Here is a 25,270-nt window from a genome sequence, read left to right as displayed (position 1 = left end):
AGACTTTTTTTTACTGTGGTTTGTGCTGCGGCCCAGGAAAAGTCTGCAGCACAAGTTGCAGTGGAAAAAGGCAGATTCTGCACATCCATGCACTGTGTGTCAAGCACCACATGGTGCATGGATATGTGCGAGGCACTACGGGGGACAGGGACCCTGGTTGCGGCCCTCAAGTTCCTTTCAGGCTGCCTTCTTATGGCGGTCAAACCTTCATGAAAAGGTAGTCAGAAAGCGAGATCCTAATCTCTACGCTGGTGCCTGCGTAGACACTGCAGTCATTGTAGGGTTTCTGAATCGGACTGCCATCCCGACGAGATCTTTGATCCTGTCGGAGGCAGCAGTCCTACCCCCAACCTCAGCGCTCTGACCGCCTGTATTGTAATCTGGCGGTCGGATCGATTCCCAGGCTGTCGGGCGGACCACCACATATGGCCTGTTGGTGCCAGTCTGTTTCAGCATTATGTTGAATCCCTTAATTTGGGGAAAGTGCAGATGTTAGAAGGATGGATGGGTTAGATTTTCTATTCTAATGCCAGTCGAACAAACATTGTGGAAAGTGCTTATATTTGGGGCACATATTTACTCTTTTAACTTTATATCCGCTTATGTTGGAAAACGTACTCGTGTTGTGGGATTTTAATTTTACAATTCAAACTCTTACTCCAGCACCACATACATTTGGGACAGCACATATTTACTATTCAAACTCAGGTCCAACTTACTTAAGTAAAATAGCATACACTGGGAGGCGAAGGGGGCAGATTTAATATTCTAACATAAGGCTCAAAAACATTTAGTGGGGTGGCTGCAAATTTACTATTTACATAGGAGAATGTTCATGTGCAGGTGGAAAAAGATCAAAGTTACTAATTATACCCCAGGCAACAAACTTGGAGGAAAGAGTAATTTACATGGGATAGTGGAAGGAAGAGTTAACTTTCAATATCATAATTGTACATTTTTAATTTTTAAAATAATTAAATACATGTAATGAATAAATCAACAAACATTGTTAAATAAAATGGAGTGTGGTATACATTAATTTCTATAAAAATAATAGTTCAGATATGTTAAATAATTTAATTTAGATATGTTTGCCTAAGTGAGAAAGTATATCTATTACATGGTTTAGCAAAGCACTAATGTTTATTACTTTATGCTCCAAAACTAAAGTTTAAGCACCTGCTTTTCTGATAATTTGTATTATCTTAAAATAGGTGGAGTCACTTATATATCGGTTCTTGTTCATATTTATCGACATTATTTATTTCTCTGTTGTTTAGGTTTTACAGGGAAGTCTGTGAAACGATTGCAGAGTTTGGATGGACTTACCCAGCAGCAGATACTTACCCGAGTGGAATGGTTTGTAGCTGAAATGAAAAAGCATGGTATCATTGACGAGAAAGCCAACATGGACTGTCAGAGCATTGCTCTAAGAAACGTGGATCATGTATGAACTAATACTACATATATGCTCATTTAAAAAAAAGTAGTATTCATAGCGCTAAATGTAAAATGAATAGCCACAGAGTGATTAGCTAGCCACTTATAGACGAGATCGAATTGATTAAGATACAGATAACGACTAATGAGTAAAGGTCTTTCCTTAAAAGTGAGACATCAGAGATGTGAATCTTGTAAAAGTATTACTAGACATTTTTATGGGGCATGGGATTAGAAATGCACTGTTTAACTCGTGCATCCCCAGAGACGTTTTAAGACATGGACAAAGTGGGCTTTGGCCCACGGTCCCAGACTTTCATGGTGCTCCCCGATAGAGCAACTCTGTTTTACAGTCTTGTCCCATGACCTTGAAGAATTCTTATACAGATTGTTGTAAATACTGTTTTCCTTTAATTTATTTTTAATGTGGGTGATAGGCGAGAGTCTATTACACGTATTTTGCAGAGAAATGTTGTGTTTATGTTTCATGCAAGCGTTTCTTTTAGATCAAAACGGGACCTCACTTATGAGAAATGGGAGGGTGTCAGAGAGATTATTTTCAGTAATATCAGTGAGCTGCTGCTGTGCTACAAGATTGAAAACACAAGTCACTATCCCTGAATATTAGATGCAAACACATTTAGAATTTGGACGATTGAGCCCCGGCACTGTCAGTGACCTGGCCAAAGAGGGCCTGAACGAGCTGAAATTGGACCATACATTCAAAACTGTTCCGAACAGGGGCCTCCAAAATATGTGTGGCCCAGGGCCCCTGAAATCCTTAAGATGTCCACAGCATCAACATGCCAGCTTTTCTGGAAATTCAAACCTGAAATATATGAATTTATGATATCAGACAGATTCAGTCTAAAACATGGCGTCTAATGGCGTAATATGTATGGACACAAACTGTCCAGGGGGCTTTGAGAACATTGTGAAACTACATAATTGACAATGGTGTTTAAGAATTTGTGCTTTTTTGAATACGAAAATACATTCTATCCGGAATCTTGCATAGTTTGACATGTAATGCCAGTCACTGACTATAGGTGGAGCTCGCTGCTAGCTGTTACAACTTGGTCATGCCATGAGCCATACTGTTAGTTTCACATCAATCATTATGTTGTGCACGAAGACTCTGACTCAATGTTTGTTGTACTGTTCGGATTGAATTAACAAAAATATTTCCGATTTCATTGCATCAATGAACGCGACTATGAAAACATTCAATTTATATGGTTGCCTTTCGTGTTGTATTCAGTTCCCTTCAATACCCTTTATTTCGGTAAAATGCTATAAAAGAGACAAACAAAGACAGTAAAATATGAAGCACTGGGTATCACAAATAGAACTTTAAAAATGTACATACAATTCTAAAATTAGATATAGATAATAAATAGTTAAAAACAGAATGCTTGGTTTCGTAATACATATATATTCTGAACTTTAAAATCAATCATATCAGAAATTAATAGGCAGAGCAATGGATTATACTAGTTCATATTTCTTCGTAGCACTACATATGCTTAATAAAAATCTAGAAACAGCAAACACCATAGGCACCATCACGTCAGACTGTATAATTTTACACGCCTCTAGATGTCTATTAACTCCTAAACGTCTACATATAGGGATGAACCACTCAGCCCTACTATAGGTTAGACATAAAAACAGCATATGGGCTACTGTTTCCCTATCATGTCCACAGGTTTGGATCCCACTGGTGCTACATTTGTTGACTTTGTCCATCTTGAGGTGAAAGTGCATAATGGCAAAGTGCCATATCGAAAGTGCATATAGATTTTACTTGCCAGGATCGGCTCAATATCATCTAGAAAAGGTTCTGTGCACTAAATATCCTTTATCATTAAGAAAGAGCCGGTTTGATTAAAAGGTAACGATGAGGTTAAAAGCTTATTCAGCCTATATCATCTGAATCGGATTTTTAATTCTTTGGCTAGCTGGCATATTTAACACCTGCCTCAAAAAACTATTTTCCATCAATTCTACGCTATTAAGGTTTTTATGTCATCACAGCCCAGCCCCGTATAAGGCCACCCCCAAAGCCTGACAGGAAAAAAGCTGGGTAACCAGTGAGTATGGTTTAAAATGAGGCCCCTGATACACCTTTAAGAGCCCTCAATTCTGTTGCTCTAATTTAATCCTTCATTTAGAGATATGGTGACCGCAATCCATCATTCCACTTAATGTGACACCCATGTATTCAAACAGATGGACTTGTTCTAAAGGTACCCCACGAAGCGCTGGGTGCGATCGAGTTGAATGACATGGATTGAAAACCATGTACATGGTCTTGGACAATGTATTTCCAGTCCCGTATGTGAGCAAAACTGCTAAACTGGTCCAGTAGTTTCTGAAACCCCATAGGTGATTTAGTCAGAAGAAGTGTATCATCTGTAAACGTGAGGGCAGAAACCCTCACGTTTGCTAGTTTGTCGCATTGTTATCGCATTTGTTTAGGTAGCTAACCAGATCGTTAATAAATAATGTAAAGAGGGTCGGGCTATCACACAACCTTGTCGCATACCTTTGTTTACAGGGAAAGGTTCGGTCACTTCACCGAGTTTGCCACATCGGACCTGGGCAAAGTTTGACTCTTGCATTCTCTCTATACTTGTACATAAGTAACCAGGGATCCCACCTCTGCTAGGACCTTCCAGTGAGTGTCCCTCGGCACCAGATTGAATGCCACTCTAAGGTCCAGAAATACAGCAAAGAGTCTGCCCCACCCATGGTAACAGTCTTCCAGTATATTAACTGGAACCTGAAAATAATTCTGATCTATGGTCGATGTACTGGAGTGAAAGCCCACCTGGAGTGGACATTGGACTTCATGCTCGTCTATCCTTTGCAGGAGCTGAAAAAGAATACACTTGCAAAAGATGTTCTAGGTAGTATCTATTATATATATATAAATTTCTTTATTCGGTATTTCATAATAGAAATCCATAAAAGCATTGTTATCCATATTGTTACAAAAGATAAAAAAGATCAGTTATACAGTAAAACTGAAGAAGAATGGTTAAAAGTGAATCACTTCACATTACATTAGGTTCATTGGTCTGTGTTATGAGCATCTTCCTCACAAATTCTTTCTGTGCTTAAAAATACATTTAAAAAAATGAACAACATGATAACAAGTAGATTCAGAGTCTAAAAGCTGAAGACGCAACATGGCAGGGCGGCACTGTCTAATGCCCCACGATTTCAACAGTGATAGCAACCAAAATTTGCGATGGGCATAATAATACTTGCAGAACAGTACAGTGTGTATAGTAGTCTGGGCTGATGTGTCATCGCAGGGACAGAGACCTAAAGTTGGCTCCTAAGTGTTTCTCATGGGAAAGGCTACTAACCGGTGAAAAAGGTTTAATCTAAATCTGGTTAGTAAGAATCGGTCGGAAATACCTATTTCGAGCGTTAGATAAGGCTGGATTGTAACGGTGGTCTGAACCATAATTGCATGGTGGACAGAGGCTTTCCCTATTTCGCTGACGAGCCTTAGTCCATCTAAATGGCTCAGAGCCATTGCTTTCAGGTCCTTCTTAGATATCTCACTGATGTTTATTGGTGCGGTGTAATATATCTCTAGGCCCTAGTCAGTGAGAACATTTCTAATATAGACAAGCCATCTTATTTTTGCCGAGTGATCTTGTGCCATTGAGTCTGCCACAATCCCTTTGGTTAGCATGTTTTTATCGGACGTCCAAATACGTCCGAACAGTAGCAATGGTTGGATTTTTGCCAGGTCCTCTATATGTGGTATACCTAGTTCAATGTGGCATGCATATGTAGAAATTCGTCTCGGTGCTGCAAGGAGGAATCTTAAAAAATGAGTTTTCTGCCACCTGTAGAGCACTGACATTCACATGCCCCCAGACGCCAGCCCCGTACAGTGCCGTTGTCTGACATTTAGCATTGTAGATTTTCAGTTGTTCCACGGGCGACCGTTTGCCCAGTTTTTGTGAAAAGGACATCAGGGCAGCTATTGCCCTCTTAAAACAGTGCTTTCTGGCCTCGACTGCCGCTTTCCAGTTCAGTTTTTCGTCTATTGTAATACCTAAATAGGGATACTGGGGCGTCACTTCAAGTTTTTGATTATTAAGGAATATATCCCTGGGCCGTTTTCTCCCTTTGCCTACCACCATTACAAAGGTCTTCTTAATGTTAATGTGGAGGTCGAGGCTGCCCATGAAATCCGCGTACCTGGACAGCGCCTTCTATAGTTCACGCGGAGTACGGGCCAGAATGACGGCATCGTCTGCGTAGAGCAGAGTGGGAATCAGGCGTTGTTTTACTTGAGGGAGGTCCTGGGCCACCCTTAAAACCTCCGCCTCCAAGCTGTTTGTATACAATGAGAATAAAAAGGGGGCCAGGACACATCCTTGCCTAACTCCGCGCTCTACTCCAAAGGGTGCAGACAACTCGCCCTTCAAACCGAAACGGACTCTCATGAAGCCCTGGAATATAATTCCTTCAAAAAATCTAAAAGTGGGGGATCCACTCCCATTTGTGACAATACTGACCAGAGCTTTGAATGGGACACGCAGTCAAAAGCTGCGGACAGGTCCACATACACCATGTAGAGCTTGTCCTGTTTTGCGTGAATGTATTTTCGCAGGATCATTGATAAATTTAGGGCCTGCTCTACTGTACCAAAACTTACCCGGAAGCCGAATTGTAGATCGGACAAAGCCCCCCTTTCCTCTACCCACTGCTGGAGTCGCTCAAGGATGACCCTGCCAGCTACCTTGCCCAGCGAGTCCAACAGTGAGATAGGGCGATAGCAAGTAGGCTCCTGGCGGTCTCCCTTTTTAAAAATTGGGACCATGATGGACTTGGTCCAGGACTTCAGCAGCCCCTCTTTTGCAGCTGCCGTACATACCCTGGTAAGTATGGGGGCCCAGAGGTCCACGTTGTATTTAAAGATATCCACCAGGACTCCATCGGGCCCCGGAGCTTTTCCATTTTTACTTAATTTTAGGGCCAGAAGGACCTCAGAGATATCAAATTATATTGAAATGGGGTATACGGCGGCTGGGTGGGTTACATCTTCGCTTCCTGTATGTGTTTTTTTCTGGAAGATTTTTGAGAAATGGGATACACAGGCTCCTTCTTCTATGGCCACTTCGATTTTTGGAAGATTATCATCCGCTAAGAATGGGGACTTTACTACTCTCCAAAATGCCTCACTATTTTTATCTAGGGCACTTTTATGTAGTTCGTCCCACAAAGCCTGTTTTAGTTCAGCCTTTCTCTGGTTTCGCACAGACAGGTATTCTTTTCTAAGTATTGGCAATTAGCTGTGGGTCTCTAGTATCATTGTTCAAGGCCACTTTTAGCTTAGAGTGTGCCAAGATACAGCTATGGTTAAACCAACCCCTGGTGAACTCTCCCACGCATGAAGGGGGCCATACATTGGATGGCATCTTCTCTAATGCAGCGGGCTTGCAAGTCACCCAAATTCTACCCCTTACCTGGTCTGATCACCATCTCATCCTGGCATCATTGTCATTTCATGACTCTCTTGCCGTCAAATCATGCCCTAATCCCCGCCAACCCTACCTGGCATGGGATGATATTGATATCTCCAGTCTGGAAACTCTCCTTACCGATTCTATCCCCTTGCTATCAACTGATCCCAATACTGCTACTACCCAATTCTACGACTGGGTGGGTTCTGCGGCCACTGAACCGGTCCAGGTCAAACAACGGTCCCGCAATAGATCTGCCCCGTCGGCCCCTTGGTACTCAGAGGAGTTACGTACCCATAAACAACAGTGTAGGAACAAAGAGAGGCATTGGCGGAAAGACTATGCAGAAGAAGCCAAAACCAAGTACAAAGAATCAGTGGCTAAATATAAAATCTTAATTTGTGAGGCAAAGAAAAAGTACTATTGTGAGAGAATCGAATCAGCAAAAAACTCTAACAAAGCATTATACGAAACCACCAAACAGCCAGCTGGATTTTCTCCCAACCTGACACCTCCCCCCTCCCAATCACTCTGCGACGATCTGTCTAACTTTTTTTTTAGTAAAGTTGAGGACATCTATCGTGTCTTCGCAAATAACGCTAACATCTCCTCGAAACCACCTACCTCCTAATCTGATCCTACCTTCCTGCGGTTCACAGATGTCTCCTGCCCTCAGGTACGGAACATCATATCCTCTATCAAATCGGGCTCTGCCCTAGACCCATGTTCACTGAAAGTTTTGCTCCCGATCATAGAAGTGGTTCTCCCGGCTATGACTGCAATCTGTAACGCCATGTTTAGTACAGGCCTTTACCCAGAGATTTAAAAAAAGACCCTTATAAAACCCCTCCTCATAAAACCGAACCTCGATAAGGAAGAACTAAAAAGCTATCATCCAATTGCTAGTCTCTCACTCTTGGCAAAAATAGTTGAAAAAGTTATGAATCTCCAACTATCAACCTTTATCGAGGAACACAAGCTACTGGATGAATCGCAGTTCGGCTTCCGCCAATACCATGGAACAGAGACCGCCCTGGTTAAAGCGGCGGACGACATTAGATCTATCCGGGATGTGGGAGGAACAGCAGTCCTGATACTGCTGGACCTATCTGCGGCCTTCGACACGGTCGACCATGTCACCCTGGTCGATCGTGTCGAAAGCATGGGCATCCTACATAACGCCAAGAAACTTCTTGCTTCTTTCCTTGCGAACAGGTCCCAGGTCGTCACTCTTGGATCCTTTGAATCATCCTCCTTGTCACTGCCATGTGGAGTTCCTCAAGGCTCATCCCTTAGTACGACACTATTTAACATTTATGTGTCGGACCATGCCAAAGTCATTCGGGCACATGGGATGAGTCTTACATCCTACGCAGATGACACCCAGCTGGTCCTCGCCGTCAGGAATGATGGGCATAAAATTGCCAACAATTTTAATCAGTAAATTAAACAACAGGGGGTGGTGATGGACAGAGTTTCTGAATTAAGCAGAATACTCTCACCCAGTCAAGAGATCAGGGCTTAATCCAACACCGTTTTTTAGCTCACTGCACCATCCCAGCTCAGAACCTGGCTATATGAAAATTAGTCTGTCCCTGGCCCAGTGTATCATGGGAACAGGGCAAACCAAACTACCAAGCCAATTCTTTCACTGGGAAGGAAACAAGGTACCGGGGACCGGTTTCTGGCATTTCAGCCGTCTTCGGCCCGGCTTGCTTGAATCCTGATGGTGCAATGAGCAAGGGACTCACGTCTGAATATACCCTTCCACACTTATGGTGGACGAAATAATTAAACAACAGGGGGTGGTGATGGACAGAGTTTCTGAATTAAGGAGAATACTCTCACCCAGTCAAGAGATCAGGGCTTAATCCAACACCGTTTTTTTTAGCTCACTGCACCATCCCAGCTCAGAACCTGGCTATATGCAAATTAGTCTGTCCCTGGCCCAGTGTATCATGGGAACAGGGCAAACCGAACTACCAAGCCAATTCTATCAGCTATCAGAAATTACGCTCTGACCCTTCACACGCAATAGCACGTGAGATCTTGGAAATAACCCAACTAGGATTTGACCAAGGTTTTCTTTCTAAAACCGAATTGCTCCACCTCATGAGTATGCCTTACCAATCGTAATTTTTGATTGTTCAAATATGATTTCTGCTTTTGTCTATTCGGTTTGCCCAAATTATTCTGGCTTGCCCAAACCACTAAGCATGCATTCTGACACGATTGTGCCCTGTTGATTTCTTTGTGACTCATACCCCTACCCGATTTCTCCTTTTGATATGCCAACACTTAGAATCAATGATGTTGATTCCTAGTTCCCATCTAGTGTTTATTGCTTAATGAATACGGACCTATCCTCGGTTTACCTATTCCCGTATACTGTAACATATCACCTTCCGTACGGGTTACCTTGACAACGATTGACTCCTTGAGTCTTTTTTCGCTTACTATTAACTCGTGACCTCCTGTTGCTATGTCAACCCCCGCAACAGGAAGTTCGGCGTTCTCCTCGAGGCAGCCGAGAGAGACGCTTGATCTTCATTGAGCTGAAATAGACCGGTAAGCCCGCCGCACATCGCCCCCCCGATACTAGCGACATGCAATGTGCTTTAAACCCGACTATTCTCTGATAATGATGCCCCCTCCTGTTTCCCTTTGCCAGGATACGTATCCCGATTCACACAGACGTAATCCTTTCCTACACCGGGGACACAAGATAAACTCTACATAAATCGGTAAGCCCTACCGACCACTTTTTTCTCATATTGGCATCTTGAGTATTCTACTTTGGTCAAGCCCACCTGAACAATGTTCCCTTTATTCAGATACGTAGAGTGGTCCCTCCCTGTCCAGTACCCGGATCGTTTGGCCATATCCCTCTGGGATATCGGACTTTACTTCTCAAGTAAGTCGGGAATCTCTTTCTCTAGCCCTTGATATGAGCACGCATAGTATTTGACTATGGTTCTAATGGGCATAATATTGATTTTCCCCAGGATTGAATGTTCACTATCGATTCTCTAAATGAATATCACTTACCAACACTGATATATTCAGGTATGTTGAACAAATAATATGTCTACCCTTATACAACCTGCGATTTGGTCAGCTTTAAGAATGTTACACTGACTCAATATATCTATTTAAATTCAGGTTGTTTGCCCCACTACCCCTCTCTCGTCCTGATGAAGACCCACATGCAAGGATTTCACTGATTCCTGCTACACTTGGGTCGAAACGTCGACTTCTTCACCTCGTAACACAGCCTCCTCCTACCCATAATTCTTGTATAGTATGGACATTGGGGCATGTGCATTTTGAACTGTTATGTTGATTCATGATCTTTCTACTGTCTTTCCGACATTGAACCCATACGAATGTTTGAATAATACGTGTTTTTATTATCACTATCCCTTCCTACACTACCCTCACGACTGCACGTCCCCCTTACCCCCAGGGGCACTTATACAACTGTAATTTGTGAATTTGTCTTTGATTACTTTTCCTATAATGTGAATTAAACATTATAGATGCATTTAATTTTTTCATTTGCTTTATTTGAACTGTTTCTATCAATACACTCTCCTTCCTTACTGGGACCCCTTCTCTTAACGCTAGATACCCAGGTCCCAGTGACTTTATTGGGTCAACCCTCTCTCTTGATACTATAGGAATCACCATGTGGCAGGAAGATGGGGATGGTTAGATAGGCATCTTTGAGGTCCAGACGGACCATCTAGTCTGCTTTCCGCAACTGATCTGTTAAAAGATTGATGCCCTCCTTCTTGAAATGTCTGTAGGTGATATAATAGTTGAAGTCTTGCAGATTCAGAACCAACCTATATCTATCTCCTCTCTTTTGTACCAAAAAGACATTCCTGCAGAAGCCTGTGGTGTTCTTGTCGCATTTGGCCACCACACTCTTCTGCAGCAAGCCTTCTATTTCGCATTTATAAAAGCAGACTCTTGTAGGGAAAAATGTAACTGTTGAGGAAGGTTTATTTGCGGAGGAGGCTGATAAAATTCAAGGTGAAAGCCCTGACTGGTCTGTAATACCAATACATTCTGAGTAAGAGTACTCCAATTGTGAAGAAAAAAAATTAATAGACCCCCCAATTGAACTTTGGAGGCATTGAGAAGTCTATCCTGCAGTATTGTGGGACTGGAAACCTGTTCTGGGACCGCTTCTGCTAAAGTGGCATCAGGAGAACCGTTGTCTGGTTGGGTAGAAGGGACCTCCTCTAGCGAAGTATCGCCAGTCTCCTCTACAATGACTGTACACACCTCTGAGAGGGCCATGCCAATAGTAACGGTCTGGCGAGCGGCCCCTGCCTCTAAAACCCTTTTTATATTTGACTGTGCTTTATCTAGGGATGTCAAAGTACTGACGTACTTGGAAATGTACTTAATGAATTTGCCCCTAAGATATGGCTCTCAGTTAAGAGCCCGGCTTCAGACGAAGCAAGCTCAGTCAGGGTTCGAGGCATGAGGGCTGCTGAATTCATATCTGTGCATAGATTGCCGCCTAGTGTTGGGTCCGGATGATTGCACATTGTTGTCCTGGAAGAGTCTTCGAAGTATCACGAGATAGGTGGCTCCTCCCCTGGACTACAGTGCGCATGGGCATCGACTCCATCCTCAGATTGTTTTTTTCCGCCATTGGGTTCGGATGTCTTTAATTCCCTCTTGAGACCAAAAGGTCTTAATCCTATACGTCTGTATTGTCTTGCGTTCTGCTTTACTTCTTCTAGCTCGGCTCCGAGCCGGTTCTGTACTTCCGTGTGCTCTCGGCGCGGAAGGCCTAGTCGACGTTCCTGACTTTTCGACCATCCATCATGGACCGAAGTCCATTCAAGAGATGTCCGGTCTGCAACTCGAAGTACCCCCACATCGACGTCCACCCGGTGGGCAACAGGTGTCTGTCGCCGGACCACGATGAGGCCAAGTGTATGGCCTGCTCACGCTTCAGGTCCAAGAAGACACTTAAGCTTCGACGAGCTGGCGCCTGGAAGCCCAGCAATCTGCTCCGGCGCCTGCGGACATTTTCGATGCTGGGGATCTCGAGGAGGAATATATCCAGGACGCTTCGGAATCAAACCCCGCGTCGGACGCCGAAGAAGACTACGACGCTGATCCCGAGGTGTTTGAAAGTGAAGAAGTCGTCGAGGAGGTAGGAGACAACGATGGTGCCCTCGGGGCCATGGAGGATAGCTTGGACGAGGAGCTTCCTAAAACTGACTCTGGGGCCGTGCCTCTTTATAAGGCCCAGGTCGAGGGATCGCCTTCGGGCCTTACCCAAGATCTCGATATGGGTTCCACGGCCCCGCCTTCAGGCCCGGCCACGGACATTGTTACTGAGCCACTCCCTGGCAAAACGAAACCAAAAGTGAAACCTACGGTCTCGACGCCAGATACTGCGCAGGGGCAAGCATCGAAACCGAAAGTGCGCATCGCTTTGGTCAGATCGAAGACTTCGGAGGCTTCGGCGCCGAAGAAGCCGAAGACGGCCGTCGAGCCGAAGAGCCAAGTCAAAGGCGTCGAGACGAAGTCTGCTGCGCCAAAGACTAAGGTGAAGGTGGTCGATACTGGTGCGTCGGCGCCAAAGACGGTCGACGCCGGCAAGGGCCTTGTCGACCCGAAGAAGGCTGTCGACGAACCGAAGAAAACTCTTGGTGACCCGAAGAAGCGGATCGATGACCCGAAGGTCCTCTCTGCCCCTCGTCCGCACGACATGGCCAAGGGCGCTGCGCCTCGTGAGTCGACTACGAAAGCGTCCTCGAAGGACTCGACTCCAAAGGTGACCTCGAAGGACCCCGCTGAACCGGTGCGTCCATCCCCCGCGTTCACCAAAAAGGTGACGGACTCCCTGCAGCGCATCAGGGACGGCACCGCGGTGGTCGAACCGAAGGATCCTCCGCCTCAGAAGCCTGTGGAGAAACCAGTTAAGGCGTCCACGCCGATCCTCTTTACGTTGCCGCCTAAGACGGCGCGAAGGCCTTCGCGCCTAGGGCAGTGGCTGGCGTGCCCGAAAAGATCTCCTCGACGCCGAAGGCGTCGTCAGTGGTCCCCGGCCTGCGACCTTGACGACCTTCGGGGATGAACGTCAGGAGCACTTCATCGACGCCTAAACGGGCAGGCTTTCCCTCCTGAAGCGGAAAATCACCCCAGAACCCCACCTGGTGTCTTACAAGATCCCTCTCAAAAAGAAGAAGGACTCTGCTTGCTCTCCAGTCTTGGTGGAACCCCTTTCACCACAGACTCATGATGTGTCGCCCACTTACTCCGATGTGGACGCTGGTGAGGGAGATGATGAGGATGAATACAGTTATCCAGTCTATACAGACCCTGAGGATACAACTGAGCCCTGGGCAGCTGGTGGTGACCCTGGAGATCCTCATTCAGGCCAAGACCCTCAACTCTTTTCTGCAAAGACTTCACCTACAGAAGACTCTGCTGCTTTCAATGCCCTCATTGAACGGGCTGCTAACAATCACAATGTCCAGCTGCATGCTGACCCTGTGGATGTGGATTTCCTCTTTGACACTTTTTCAGTATCGGAAAAGACTGTAAAAACTCTGCCTATGCTCAAAGGTGTTTTAAAGCATGCTGCTGAGATCTTTAAAGAACCTACCAGGGCGAGGGTGATAAACCCTAGAATTGACAAGAAATACAAGTCGGCGCCTACTGATCCTACGTATATTAAAGGACAGTTGCCTCTGGACTCCCTTGTCGTCTCGAATGCCCGGAAGAGGGCCAATTCTCAAACGAAGGGTGACGCTCCTCCCCCAGACAAAGAATCCAAGGTCTTTGAGGCTTCGGGGAAGAGGGTGGCAGCACAGGCAGCCAATATTTGGCGTATTTCTAACACCCAAGCGCTTCTGGCGCGCTATGACAGGGCACTCTACGATACACTAGAGACCCTGTTGCAACACCTGCCTGATCAATACAAGGAAGGGGCTGAGATGCTGATTCAGGAAGGGAAACTAATCTCTAACGCTTCCATTAAGTGCGCTCTGGACGCGGCTGATACCGCTGCCAGAGCTATAAACACCAGTGTTCTGCTTCGGAGACATGCCTGGCTGAGAATCTCTGGATTTAAGCCAGATATCCAAACCACCATCCTCAACCAAACGGTTAACCCAGATCACCTGTTTGGCCCAGAGGTTGACACCACCCTAGAGAAAATGAAAAAGGACACTGACACTGCTAAGTCCATGGGTGCCTTACAGTCTCAGCAGTTTCGGGGTGGGTCCTTTCGTCGCTCCAGCACTAGAGGCGTCTCAAGGGGTCAGCTTTCACAGTCCACGCAATACTACAAGGGCAACACCCAGACTACTTACACCAACAAGAGTCGAGGTGGATATCGTGGCAACAGCGCCAAGGGCAGAGGACGTGGCAACAACAGCTCCAGGTCCTCTACCACCAGCAAACAGTGACGCCTTGTCACTGCCCCCCGACCACACAACACCGGTCGGGGGAAGACTCCAGCAGTTCCTGCCCATCTGGAAGTCCATCACCACGGACAGGTGGGTCAGAAAACTTATCCAATACGGTTATTGTCTGGAGTTAACATCCACTCCACCCAACATGCCCCCAAGGCACCGTCCTATGTCGGACGAGCACTTGCACTTATTGCAGCAGGAGGTCACCGTCATGCTGCAAAAAGGGGCAATAGAGCTCGTGCCTATGCAAGAAAGAGGCACAGGGGTATACTCCCTGTACTTCTTAATTCCAAAGAAGGACGGGTCCCTCAGGCCCATCCTGGACCTCGGGCCACTCAACTACTACATCCTGTCGGAGCACTTCCATATGCTGACCCTGCAGCAAGTGCTCCCGTTGCTCAGGAAGGGGGATTTTCTTGCAACTTTGGACCTAAAGGATGCGTATTTTCACATTCCACTGCACCCTTCACACAGGAAATACCTCAGGTTCACCATCCAAAACCAGCACTACCAGTTCAGGGTTTTGCCTTTCGGTGTCACCACGGCACCCAGGGTGTTCACAAAGTGCCTGGCGACAGTGGCGGCACATCTCAGGAGACGGAACATCCACGTCTACCCCTATCTGGACGACTGGCTCATCCAAGCGAACTCAGCCCAGCAGTGTGCCGCCCACATGTCCCACACCATTCACCTCCTGCACGATCTGGGTTTCTCCCTGAATTACCCAAAGTCCCACCTCCAGCCCGCCCACGTACGGCAGTATCTGGGTGCGACCATAAACACTCTGGCGGCCACAGCACAGCCGAATTCAGTGAGAGTCAACAGCATTCTATCGCTGATACAAAAATTCAGACCTCAACACTCGCTTCCAGCAAGAGTGTTCATGCAGTTGATAGGCATGATGGCCTCCTGCATTTCCATAGTCCCGCACGCGAGGCTACATATGCGTCCGCTGCAGGAGTGCTTAGCATGTCAGTGGACTCAGGCTCACGGGCAGTTGAAAGACCTAGTGTTGGTGAGCGGTCGGGCATACAACTCTCTGCATTGGTGGAATCCACGAAACCTTTGCGAGGGCCGACCGTTCCAAGAGCCTGTGCCACAGATCATCCTGACGACGGACGCTTCCCTTCAGGGATGGGGAGCTCATGTACTCCATTACACTGTGCAGGGACTGTGGACGCAACAGCAGAGGAAGATGCACATCAATGTTCTCGAACTGATGGCGATCTTCATGGCACTAAAAGCCTTCAAAGTACATCTGTGCCACAAGGTTGTGTTGATCCGGACGGACAACATGACGACAATATACTACATTCAGAAGCAGGGAGGTACACACTCTCCGCAGCTGTCTCATCTGGCTCAGAGCATGTGGAAGTGGGCCATTCAGAGGAACATCTTCCTCATGGCGGAACACCTCCCGGGCAAGGACAATCAGATGGCGGACCTGCTCAGCAGGCACAGCCACCAAATGCACTAGTGGGAGATACATCCATCAGTACTCCAACCGTACTTCCAAAGGTGGGGTCATCCAGAGATCGACCCCTTCGCCACAAGGGAGAACGCAAAATGCCAAAGCTTCGCCGCCAGGTTCCCACACCCACAGTCGCAAGGCAATGCGATATGGATGAACTGGTCAGGCAGATTTGCGTACGCTTTTCCTCTAGCACCCTTGATACCGCTGGTGGCACGCAAGCTCAGGCAGCACTCGATGACTCTCATCCTGGTTGCTCCAACGTGGGCTCGCCAACCATGGTACACCACGTTTCTAGAACTATCCGTGGTACCACATCAGAGGCTACGGCTCACACCCAGCCTTCTGACGCAGAGCCATGGCGACATTCAGCACCCAGATCCGCAACAGCTCAACCTGGCGATCTGGCTCCTGAAGTCCTAGAGTTTGGCTACCTGCACTTGCCTTCCGACTGTATGGACATCATTCGGGAGGCGAGGAAGCCCACCACCAGAGCATGCTATGGGGCAAAATGGAAGCGGTTTATCATTTATTGTGCAGACCACAATATTAACCCGCTGGATGCTTCTATTCAGAATATCATATGTTACCTTTTCCATCTGTACAAATGTAATCTGGCCTATGCTTCCATTCGCATACATCTATCTGCAATGGCCGCTTATCTGCAGAATAGGCAGCACCTCTCCCTCTTCAGGGTGCCTGCCATTAAGGCTTTTCTGGAAGGACTCAAGCGAGTCATTCTGCCGTGGACTCCACCAGCTCCGGAGTGGAACCTCAATGTGGTCCTCACCCGGCTGATGGGTCCTCCCTTTGAGCCACTGCACTCCTGTGAGATTCAGTTCTTAACGTGGAAAGTGACTTTCCTCATAGCGATTACTTCGCTACGTAGAGTTAGTAAATTACAAGCCCTAACTAAGAGCCATTTATTCAAATTCATTCTAACAGGGTGGTGCTTCGCTCTAACCCTAAATTTCTAACCAAAGTTGTGTCTCAATTCCATATCAACCAGACTATTGAATTGCCAGTTTTCTTCCAAAATCCTGAGTCATTGGCGGAGAGAATGCTCCACACCCTTGACGTCAAAAGGGCCCTGATGTATTACATCGATAGGACCAAGGATTTTAGGAAGTCTAAGCAACTCATTGTCGCCTTTGCACCGCACCACAAAGGCAACCCTATTTCCAAGGCTGGTATTGCTAGGTGGATCGTTAAATGTATCCAGATCTGCTCTCTGAAAGCAAAACGCACTCTCACCATTCCACCAAGGGCCCACTCCACCAGAAAGTTGGGGGCCTCTATGGCATTCCTTGGAGACATTCCTTTGGAAGACGTATGTAGAGCAGCCACATGGTCTACCACACAGACATTTACAAAGCATTATTGTGTTGATGTGCACTCCAAACAGCAGGCAGCTGTAGGGCAGGCTGTTCTCAAAACACTTTTCCAAACTGCTGCAGCTGGCACAGGCGGCCGCCGCTAATGGAGGGACTGCTCTGTATTCTATGCACAGATATGAATTCATCAGCCCACATGCCTCGAACCGAATATTCCACTTACCAGTATGCATCTGTTCTTGGCATGTAGGGCTGCTGACATTCATATTGCGCGCCCTCCTCCCCGGCACCTGTAGCAGCTGCAGAATTCTCATATACTTCTAACATGGTCATCATTCACTGAGTTTCACTCCATCTTATCCACAATGGCTAAAAACAATCTGAGGATGGAGTCGATGCCCATGCGCACTGTAGTCCAGGGGAGGAGCCACCTATCTCGTGATACTTCGAAGACTCTTCCAGGACAACAATGTGCAATCATCCGGACCCAACACTAGACGGCGATCTATGCACAGATATGAATGTCAGCAGCCCTACATGCCAAGAACAGATGCATACTGGTAAGTAGCATATTCGTTTAAATCCAAGCACATGAGAAGTGACTTGCATCAGAGGACATAGCACAATTTGCTGTTCCTAATAAGCAAATAGCTAGCCTGCCAGTATATCGGGGTTAACAGGAGAGCCAGATTCGTTGGCCAGGAAGGCCATTTCCAGTAAGGGGTTCTGCAAGATCTAGCATTTTGTCTTGACATTCATGCCAGGCACAGTCAATACCCTTCTAAGGGTCTTTGGCAACTTTTTTCAGAAATGTCAACATTCTAGGGTTGGTCTCTGTAGACTCAGCAACCTTGTTAGGAATATCAGGTCTGGGACATTCCACCCTAAGACGGTTGCGAACTTCTTTATCGAACCCCTTACGTTAATTCTCATGTAGGTATTCAGACACTGCCGGAGCGGAGGCCCAATCAGACGATCTTGGGTGAACAATGTTGTGAGGATTAACGGTAAAGGAATTGGAGAGGGATCTAGAAGGAGCTAGAGGTTTAACTGAGGTGGACATTTTAACCTTCTTTCGTTTAGCAGTATTATTGTGATCTGAATGGGTGGTATCTGTATGTTTAGAGTCAGTGTAAGTGTCCTTATCATCTTTGTGCTTGTACTGCGACCCTTTGGATGTAGAGGGGCAGAGTATCCATGATCTCCATGTGGACCTTGGGAGAGATTGGACAAGGCGTCAGTATAAGGCCACTCACACTACTTGGCTTTGCGGGGCACATCAGAATTGCTGTCCTTAGGATCCTTTGTCAATGGATAGTCATTTGCAAAGTTTTCAAATTGAGCTTTAATGGGCTTTAGTGCAGCCGCAAGAGCCTGATTAACTGTGATAGGAACAGCAATCTCAATTGCCCTGATGACAGACTGTTGCACAGAGGCATCCAGAGCATTAACCAAATGTCCTTCAAATAGGGCCTCTGTGGTTGTTCCTCATAATAGGATTGGTATTCCTACTCTTGAAAGGGGACACAATTTTCTTTTATTGATTGAAAAACATATATACATATATATTAGTTCACGAAAACACCCCTGTCAGTTCCAAAATGACGAGGAGTCGACCCAAGAAAGTGCTGGAGCAGGAAAGTTTATTCAAATAGAGCCAGCGCTGCCGCCATGACGCGTTTCGCCTTCGAAGAGGTTTGATCACATGACAAACTGCTCGTCACAGAGCAAGGCTTTTAAAGTGACAGTCCATCAAACTTAATCAGAGACAAGGAAAAAATACTGCATAGGTTAACAACGTCGTTTTCATTACCATGGTAAATTACCAAATAATATCAATGAACTGTTTAGTAATATCCTTCAAGACACATAAATATCTTAAAAGAATCCTTATATACTATTCAAAAAACATATATTTACACATAATGGAAAAATAGAATTGATACTGAACAAAAGCTAATACATGACAATTAATTATGTCTATGTAAAAAACGTATCAAATGATTATATAACTACTTTTAAATAACCATGTTGTGCAAACATACAGTTCCATATTTATCGGCACTAGAATGCAACGTTGAATAAAGATGTAAAGAAAAATTCAAATGCAAAATGCTAAATCCTTATTGTCATACTGAAGGCCAATGTGAATTGGTCTAAATAGAGCCCAAGTGGGCATGCCACAATGCCTGCTGAATGATAACTAGTGCAAAACAAGTGATAGTGCAATATTCACAATATAAAGTGCAAGTGTGTAAACCGCTAATTCTTAGTAAAAGAATTCTTTAACCCCTTCACTGCGGCGGCTATTCCACCGCAGTGCTAAGGGGGAGGGGCGGCTGCGCGGCGGCCGCATGCTGGTGACGGAACCGCTCCGTCACCAGCGTCGGTGGCGCTGTGCTTATGACGGAGCAGTTCCGTCATGGCCCGCCCCGCTCAATGGAACGCTCAGCGCAGGCACGGGATTCGCGCCGCGCAGGCGCTCCAAACGGGCCATGACGGAACCGCTCCGTCATCAGCACAGCGCCGCCGCAGCTGATGACGGAGCGGTTCCGTCATCAGCAGACAAGGGGTTAAAAATTGTTTTCTAGAATATTTAAAAAATAACAGAGCAAAAGAGACACCACTATCTCAAAAATTTAAGATTCATCTAATAATCCTAGTGTTCTGGTACGATTCTTTGACTATCCGGACAGGTTACAGGGGCATATCGAAAAGAATATCTAAATGCAGGTGTAAAGATCCTCCCTGTCATTTAACCCATTAGGGTTCTTTGTATTAAGCTCCAGTATATATCTGGTCTCAAGTAAACGGAGTTTGGCCTCACGGTCTCCTCCCCTTCTTGAGGCATCTACAGAGTCAATTAAAAAATACTGGAGCTGGTCAGGTATGCCTTGATGTTTGTCCTGAAAATGCCTGGCAACCGGATAGTTTTGGTCGTGGCCCGAAATTGCACGTATGTGTTGGAGTATCCGTTTGTGGGCGGGCAGTTTAGTACTGCCCACGTACTGTAATCCACACGGACACTCCAACACATATATGACGTATTCAGTTTTGCAGGTAAGCCACTTGGTAATGGCAATGGGGTGTTCATGAAACGGACTTTTGAAATGAGTCCTGCTGCTGCCGAAGCGGCAGGCTTTGCATTGTGGACAGGTCTTAAAGCCCTTTTTAAGTGCCATCCAAGTAGTGGAGGATGTAGGTTCCAAGGCGTTGCTTACTAATGCCTTAGCCATGGAGGGAGATCTACGGAAAGTTAGTTCAGGTTTGTTGTTAATTTTGTGTCCGATTACAGGATCACTTTGAACCAGATTCCAGTTTTTATATAGTATTTTCCGAAGAGCCCCATGTTGACGATTGAATGTTAGAATGACTCGTGGGCAAATTATTTTATCCTCTCCTCCTAAAGGGCTATCTGTAATGATGTTTCTTACTTTAGGAACCAAGGCCTCTTGTCTGCTTACTGAATTCGATCGATGAATAGCTTTGATAAGACTAGCATTAGAATACCCTCTGTCAAGGAAACGTAATCTGCAAGCCTCCTGTGCAGCCGCACATTCAGCATCAGTACTGCAGATTCTTTTGATTCAGAGCATTTCCCCAAATGGAATGCTCCGAATCAAATGGGCAGGGTGCTGGCTATTTGAATGTAATATTGTATTACCGGCACTGGGTTTTCTATACAGTCTTGTACCTAAGGTGTTATTTGTTACAAATAATTCAACATCCAAAAAACATATAGAGACGGAACTCATGCTTGAAGTGAAATTAAGGTTAATGGTATTTACATTAATTAAATCCACAAAGGCCCTGGCACTCTCAGTGCTCCCCTTCCAAATTAGAAAAATATCATCAATGTAACGCAAATATAACGCAATGTTATTGGAAAAAATATTGTGGTGCTGGCCGACTAGGACCTGTTCCTCCCATAGCCCAACGTGTAAACACGCGTAGCTAGGTCAATCGTTGTCAAGGTAACCCGTACGGAAGGTGATATGTTACAGTATACGGGAATAGTTAAACCGAGGATAGGTCCGTATTCATTAAGCTAGGGTGGCGGTCACATCCTCTATTTTGAACATTGCGGCGGGTGCAGCTTCAAGCTGCACCCGCCGCAATGTCAAAAATGCATGCACAGCATTATTATTATTATTTTATTATTATTATTTAAGAAGCTTATAGAGCGCACGGCTACCTCCAGCGGGGGTGTCCCGGCGCTAAGACTACTTGTTTATCACAGAGGGGGTTGCCTAGTTCATGACTATCTGTCACAAGAGCAGGTCTGCAAGAGATTTGCTGGCTAGTGCTTAGAAAACAGCCATGTTTTCAGTTTGCGACGGAAGACTTGTTCGGATTCGGAAAACCTGAGATCCAAGGGTAGACTGTTCCAAAGCTTAGCGGCCGTAACGGTAAAAGTTCTGCCACCAGTACGCGTGAGTCTGAATCGAGGGACAATCATCAGGCGTAGACTATTGGATCTCAAATGCCTTACTGAAGAGGCTATCTTAAGCCTTTTGCTCAGATAGCCGGGGCCAGTGCCATTAATTGCCCTAAAGGCAAGGATCAGAACCTTAAAGTCAATGCGACGGGCTATTGGAAGCCAATGAAGCTCCTCTCAGTAAGCTCTGACCGAGTTGCGGGGGGGGATGTTGCCAATAAGCCTTGCAGCCGCGTTTTGTATAGTTTGAAGTCGATCAATGAGATATTGGGGGGCACCGGCATAGAGGCTGTTGGCATAGTCAAGGTGTGCCATGATAAGTGCCTGGACCACTGTTTTACGGGAAGACTGGGGGAGATAGGTAAAGATCTTCCTGATCATGCGCAGTTTATTGAAACAAGCCGCCGCTACTTTATTGACCTGGGTTTTCCCGGACAAGGTGTTATCAAATATGAAGCCCAGGTTACGGGCTGATTGCACTGGTATAGGAGGTGGGTCAAGAACGGTAGGCCACCAAAGAGTTGTAGGGGGAGTAGTTTTCTGGCTGAAAAAGAGGACCTCTGTTTTTTCAGTATTGAGGGCGAGATGGTTAGCAGCCATCCAGGTGCAAATGTTGCCAAGGCAGTTTCGAAAGTTGGAAAAGAGGGAGTCAGAATGGTCTCTAAATGAAAAAACAAGCTGAGTATCATCAGCATAAGAGACCACCCTGACTCCTGAAGACTCAACTACCTTGGCAAGAGGGGCCAAATAAACATTGAACAATAAAGGGCTCAAAGCTGAGCCCTGGGGCACGCCACACAAGAGGGGTTTGTCTTCGGATTGGAATGGATGTCACAGTACCCTTTGGGTCCGTCCGGACAAAAAGGATTTGAGCCAAGCTAGGACAGTGCCCTCAATCCCCAGCTGTTGTAGTCGAGATATAAGAATGACATGGGAAACCGTGTCAAATGCAGCGGATAGGTCGAGGAGGACCAACATGGCCTCCTCGCCCCTATCCACTGATTCCCTGATTGTCTCTGAAACTTCCAGCAACGCTGTCTCGGTGCTGTAACCGGTTCGAAACCCAGATTGAGAGTCGTGTAACAGTTTATTTGTTTCCAAGAACTGGGTCAGTTGTTTCTGAACAACTTTCTCCAATACCTTAGCTGGCTTGGGCAGAAGCGAGATGGGTCAGTAACTGCAAAATTGGGAGGGATCAGCGTTGGGTTTCTTAAGGATAGGAAGAAGCCTAGCTTGTTTCCAAGCCGAAGGAAAATGACCCTGGGTCAGGGAGGAGTTCCAGATGGAGAGGAGGGGATTAATTAAAACCGGGGCAAGATTGCCCATCACTTTAGCAGGTACAGGGTATACGGGTGAGCCAGACTTGACTTGATGAAGTAGTGATAGGGCAGAATCAAATGATAATTTGCGCGGTGCCTGCCGCTTTGTTCACGCAAATGCAGGGGGGTACCATAGGTACCCCCATGTGCACCCTCCACCCCACCTTCACCCAGGGGGCCCGCAACGGGCCCCCGAAGTGAAAGTCCGTATGCTTTTCCACGGCGGAAAAGCCGCCGTGGAAAAGCTTACCTTGTACTCCATCATAATATGGCTGGTGGTGTCTGATGGACACCGCCAACCATGTTAATGCTTTTCCGCCGCGGTCGGAAGGCGACCGCGGCAGAAAAGCGGCGGACAGATTCCAAGACCCACCAGCCATCCTAATTTGGCGGTGGGTCTTTCAAGCATCCGCAGCGGTTTTCCCGCATCCTCTGGGCCGGCGGTGGCTTCCGCCGGCCCGGAGGATGCGGGAAATCCGTTATTGTAATAGGCCCCATAGTGTGGTCAATACAATGTCTGTTGACAAGGATTCTGCAGCTACTAATTTGTCATTAGTAGCTCAAATGCCTAGCTCAAATGCCAGGCCCCCCAACCCAGTGTCATGCTCCTTAAGTCCACAGCCAGTAAACACATTGAAAGTAGTAAAGTTTGTCAAAGCAACATTTATTATTTGCGAAGTTTTATATAGCGCTGGCTAGACCCGGCGGTATCACAGCGCTTTACATGAGGATCAGAGTGTTACAGGTTACATAGTTACATTAATTACCGGCTTCAAGTAAAGACATAGGAGAAAACAAAAATGTCAGATGTTCGGCTGGGTAGGTGTCGGCTGAGGGGGTGAACCAGAGCCAAAACTACTCTATAGCTGCATAGGACAGCTCCTCTGGGCATCTACCAAGGTTGCTCGGGCTCTGAGGTAAGTACTAACAGTTATGGTATCCGCCCAGGGGGTATCACCAAAGTTCCATCGAAAGGCACTGGTCCTGGTATTAGTGGGAAACGCTGTCTGCTACGTTCCCAAGCTGGCCCCATGACATATCTTGTTTATATAGTTTGGGGGGAGGGGGTCTAGTAAAGTATAATACTCATGACCTAGAATTCATTGCACTGTATTTTGATTGTTGAATTCTCTTTGTGTGAGCATTTCGCTTTGATTATCGTTCTCTAATATGTGAAATCAATAAAATATATATTTTTTTAAAACAATTATTTATTGAAAATGTATCTTACCTATGTACATTGCAGAGACTACTATAGATGATGATACAAACCAAAATAAGTTTTTCGAAAGATGTCATGTTCAACAAAAGGGAATGCCACCCTTAGACAAGGAGATGTGACCAGCCCAAACTACGCACACATTTTTACAAAATAAAATATATTAAGAACAGTTTTCCATGTGTACGTTGTGCACTTCTGTACCTTCCTTATGCCTTTCATCTATATGAATGTTCCACTCTGTCATCTCCATCTTCATTGCTTTTGATCTGAAGGTTATCCAATATGAGTGACACATACAATCAGGTTGACACATTGTGCAAAATGCAGCACAACATGATGGTCTAACGGACCTTTCCTAGTGAGTACTGGCAGTCCCTACCCAAGGCTTGCAAACACTAAATCAACATCAATTGTATAAAAGTCCAAAAGTCCTTTCAATGGCATTTTTTGATTTTAGAAGAGCTCGTATTGGACTTAGCCCTTTTAACGGTGTCAGCTCCAAACGTTTAGCCTTCACCCTCCTGTTTTCTGAACCAGTTTTTGTTGGCTTTTTGGGTTCTGTGCACCTTAATACTGCTTACCAGTGCTAAAGTGCTTGTGCTCTCTCCCTTAAACATGGTAAAATTGACTTACACTCAATTTGCACATTCATTTATTTGTAAGTCCCTCATAAAGTAGTACTACATGTACCCAGGGCCTATAGATTAAATGCTATTAATGGGCCTGCGATACCTACTGTTCCCAGCTTCAGTTCTGTCTTTATGGCAGAGTGTCGCCCCACCTGCTGTAAGTGCAGCAGCAAACATAAATTAATAAAATGGTCATTATAATGTTATTATAAAGTAAAGTGCCACTATTCCATTTCAAGTGTGAGGAACAAGCAATTCCAGGCTGATTGGCAGCAGGAAGGACTTACCTAGAGCATAAAGTGCACATATCGGATTACCCGTCTGTTTTGCGATGGCCAGCCCAACGAGCACCCTTCAGTCTGCACCTGAGCTTTTTTAAACAGCCGGGTGCATTGCAGACACATGCCCCAGTTTCAAAAGGAGTTCTGCATTAGTTTTCTCTGACCAATCCTGGCACTTCTCTCATGCTGA

The 25,270-nt window shown here is 45.9% G+C and overlaps 1 protein-coding gene across 1 annotated transcript in view; it reads left to right on the top strand.

Moving 5' to 3' along the window:
- LOC147751414 (uncharacterized) overlaps positions 1-25,270 on the top strand; it is a 609,436-nt gene that overhangs the window by 100,222 nt on the left and 483,944 nt on the right. The window contains exon 3 of the mRNA XM_086933195.1: positions 1,281-1,447. Within this exon, the coding sequence (XP_086789321.1) occupies positions 1,281-1,447 (167 nt within the window). The remainder of the gene's footprint in view (positions 1-1,280; positions 1,448-25,270) is intronic.

The sequence above is a fragment of the Lissotriton vulgaris genome, chromosome 1_1, assembly GCF_964263255.1.
Source record: "Lissotriton vulgaris chromosome 1_1, aLisVul1.2, whole genome shotgun sequence".
In the NCBI taxonomy this organism is placed as follows: domain Eukaryota; kingdom Metazoa; phylum Chordata; class Amphibia; order Caudata; family Salamandridae; genus Lissotriton; species Lissotriton vulgaris.
The sequence above is the reverse complement of the archived record's forward strand: the minus strand, read 5'-3'. Positions and strand labels throughout refer to the sequence as shown.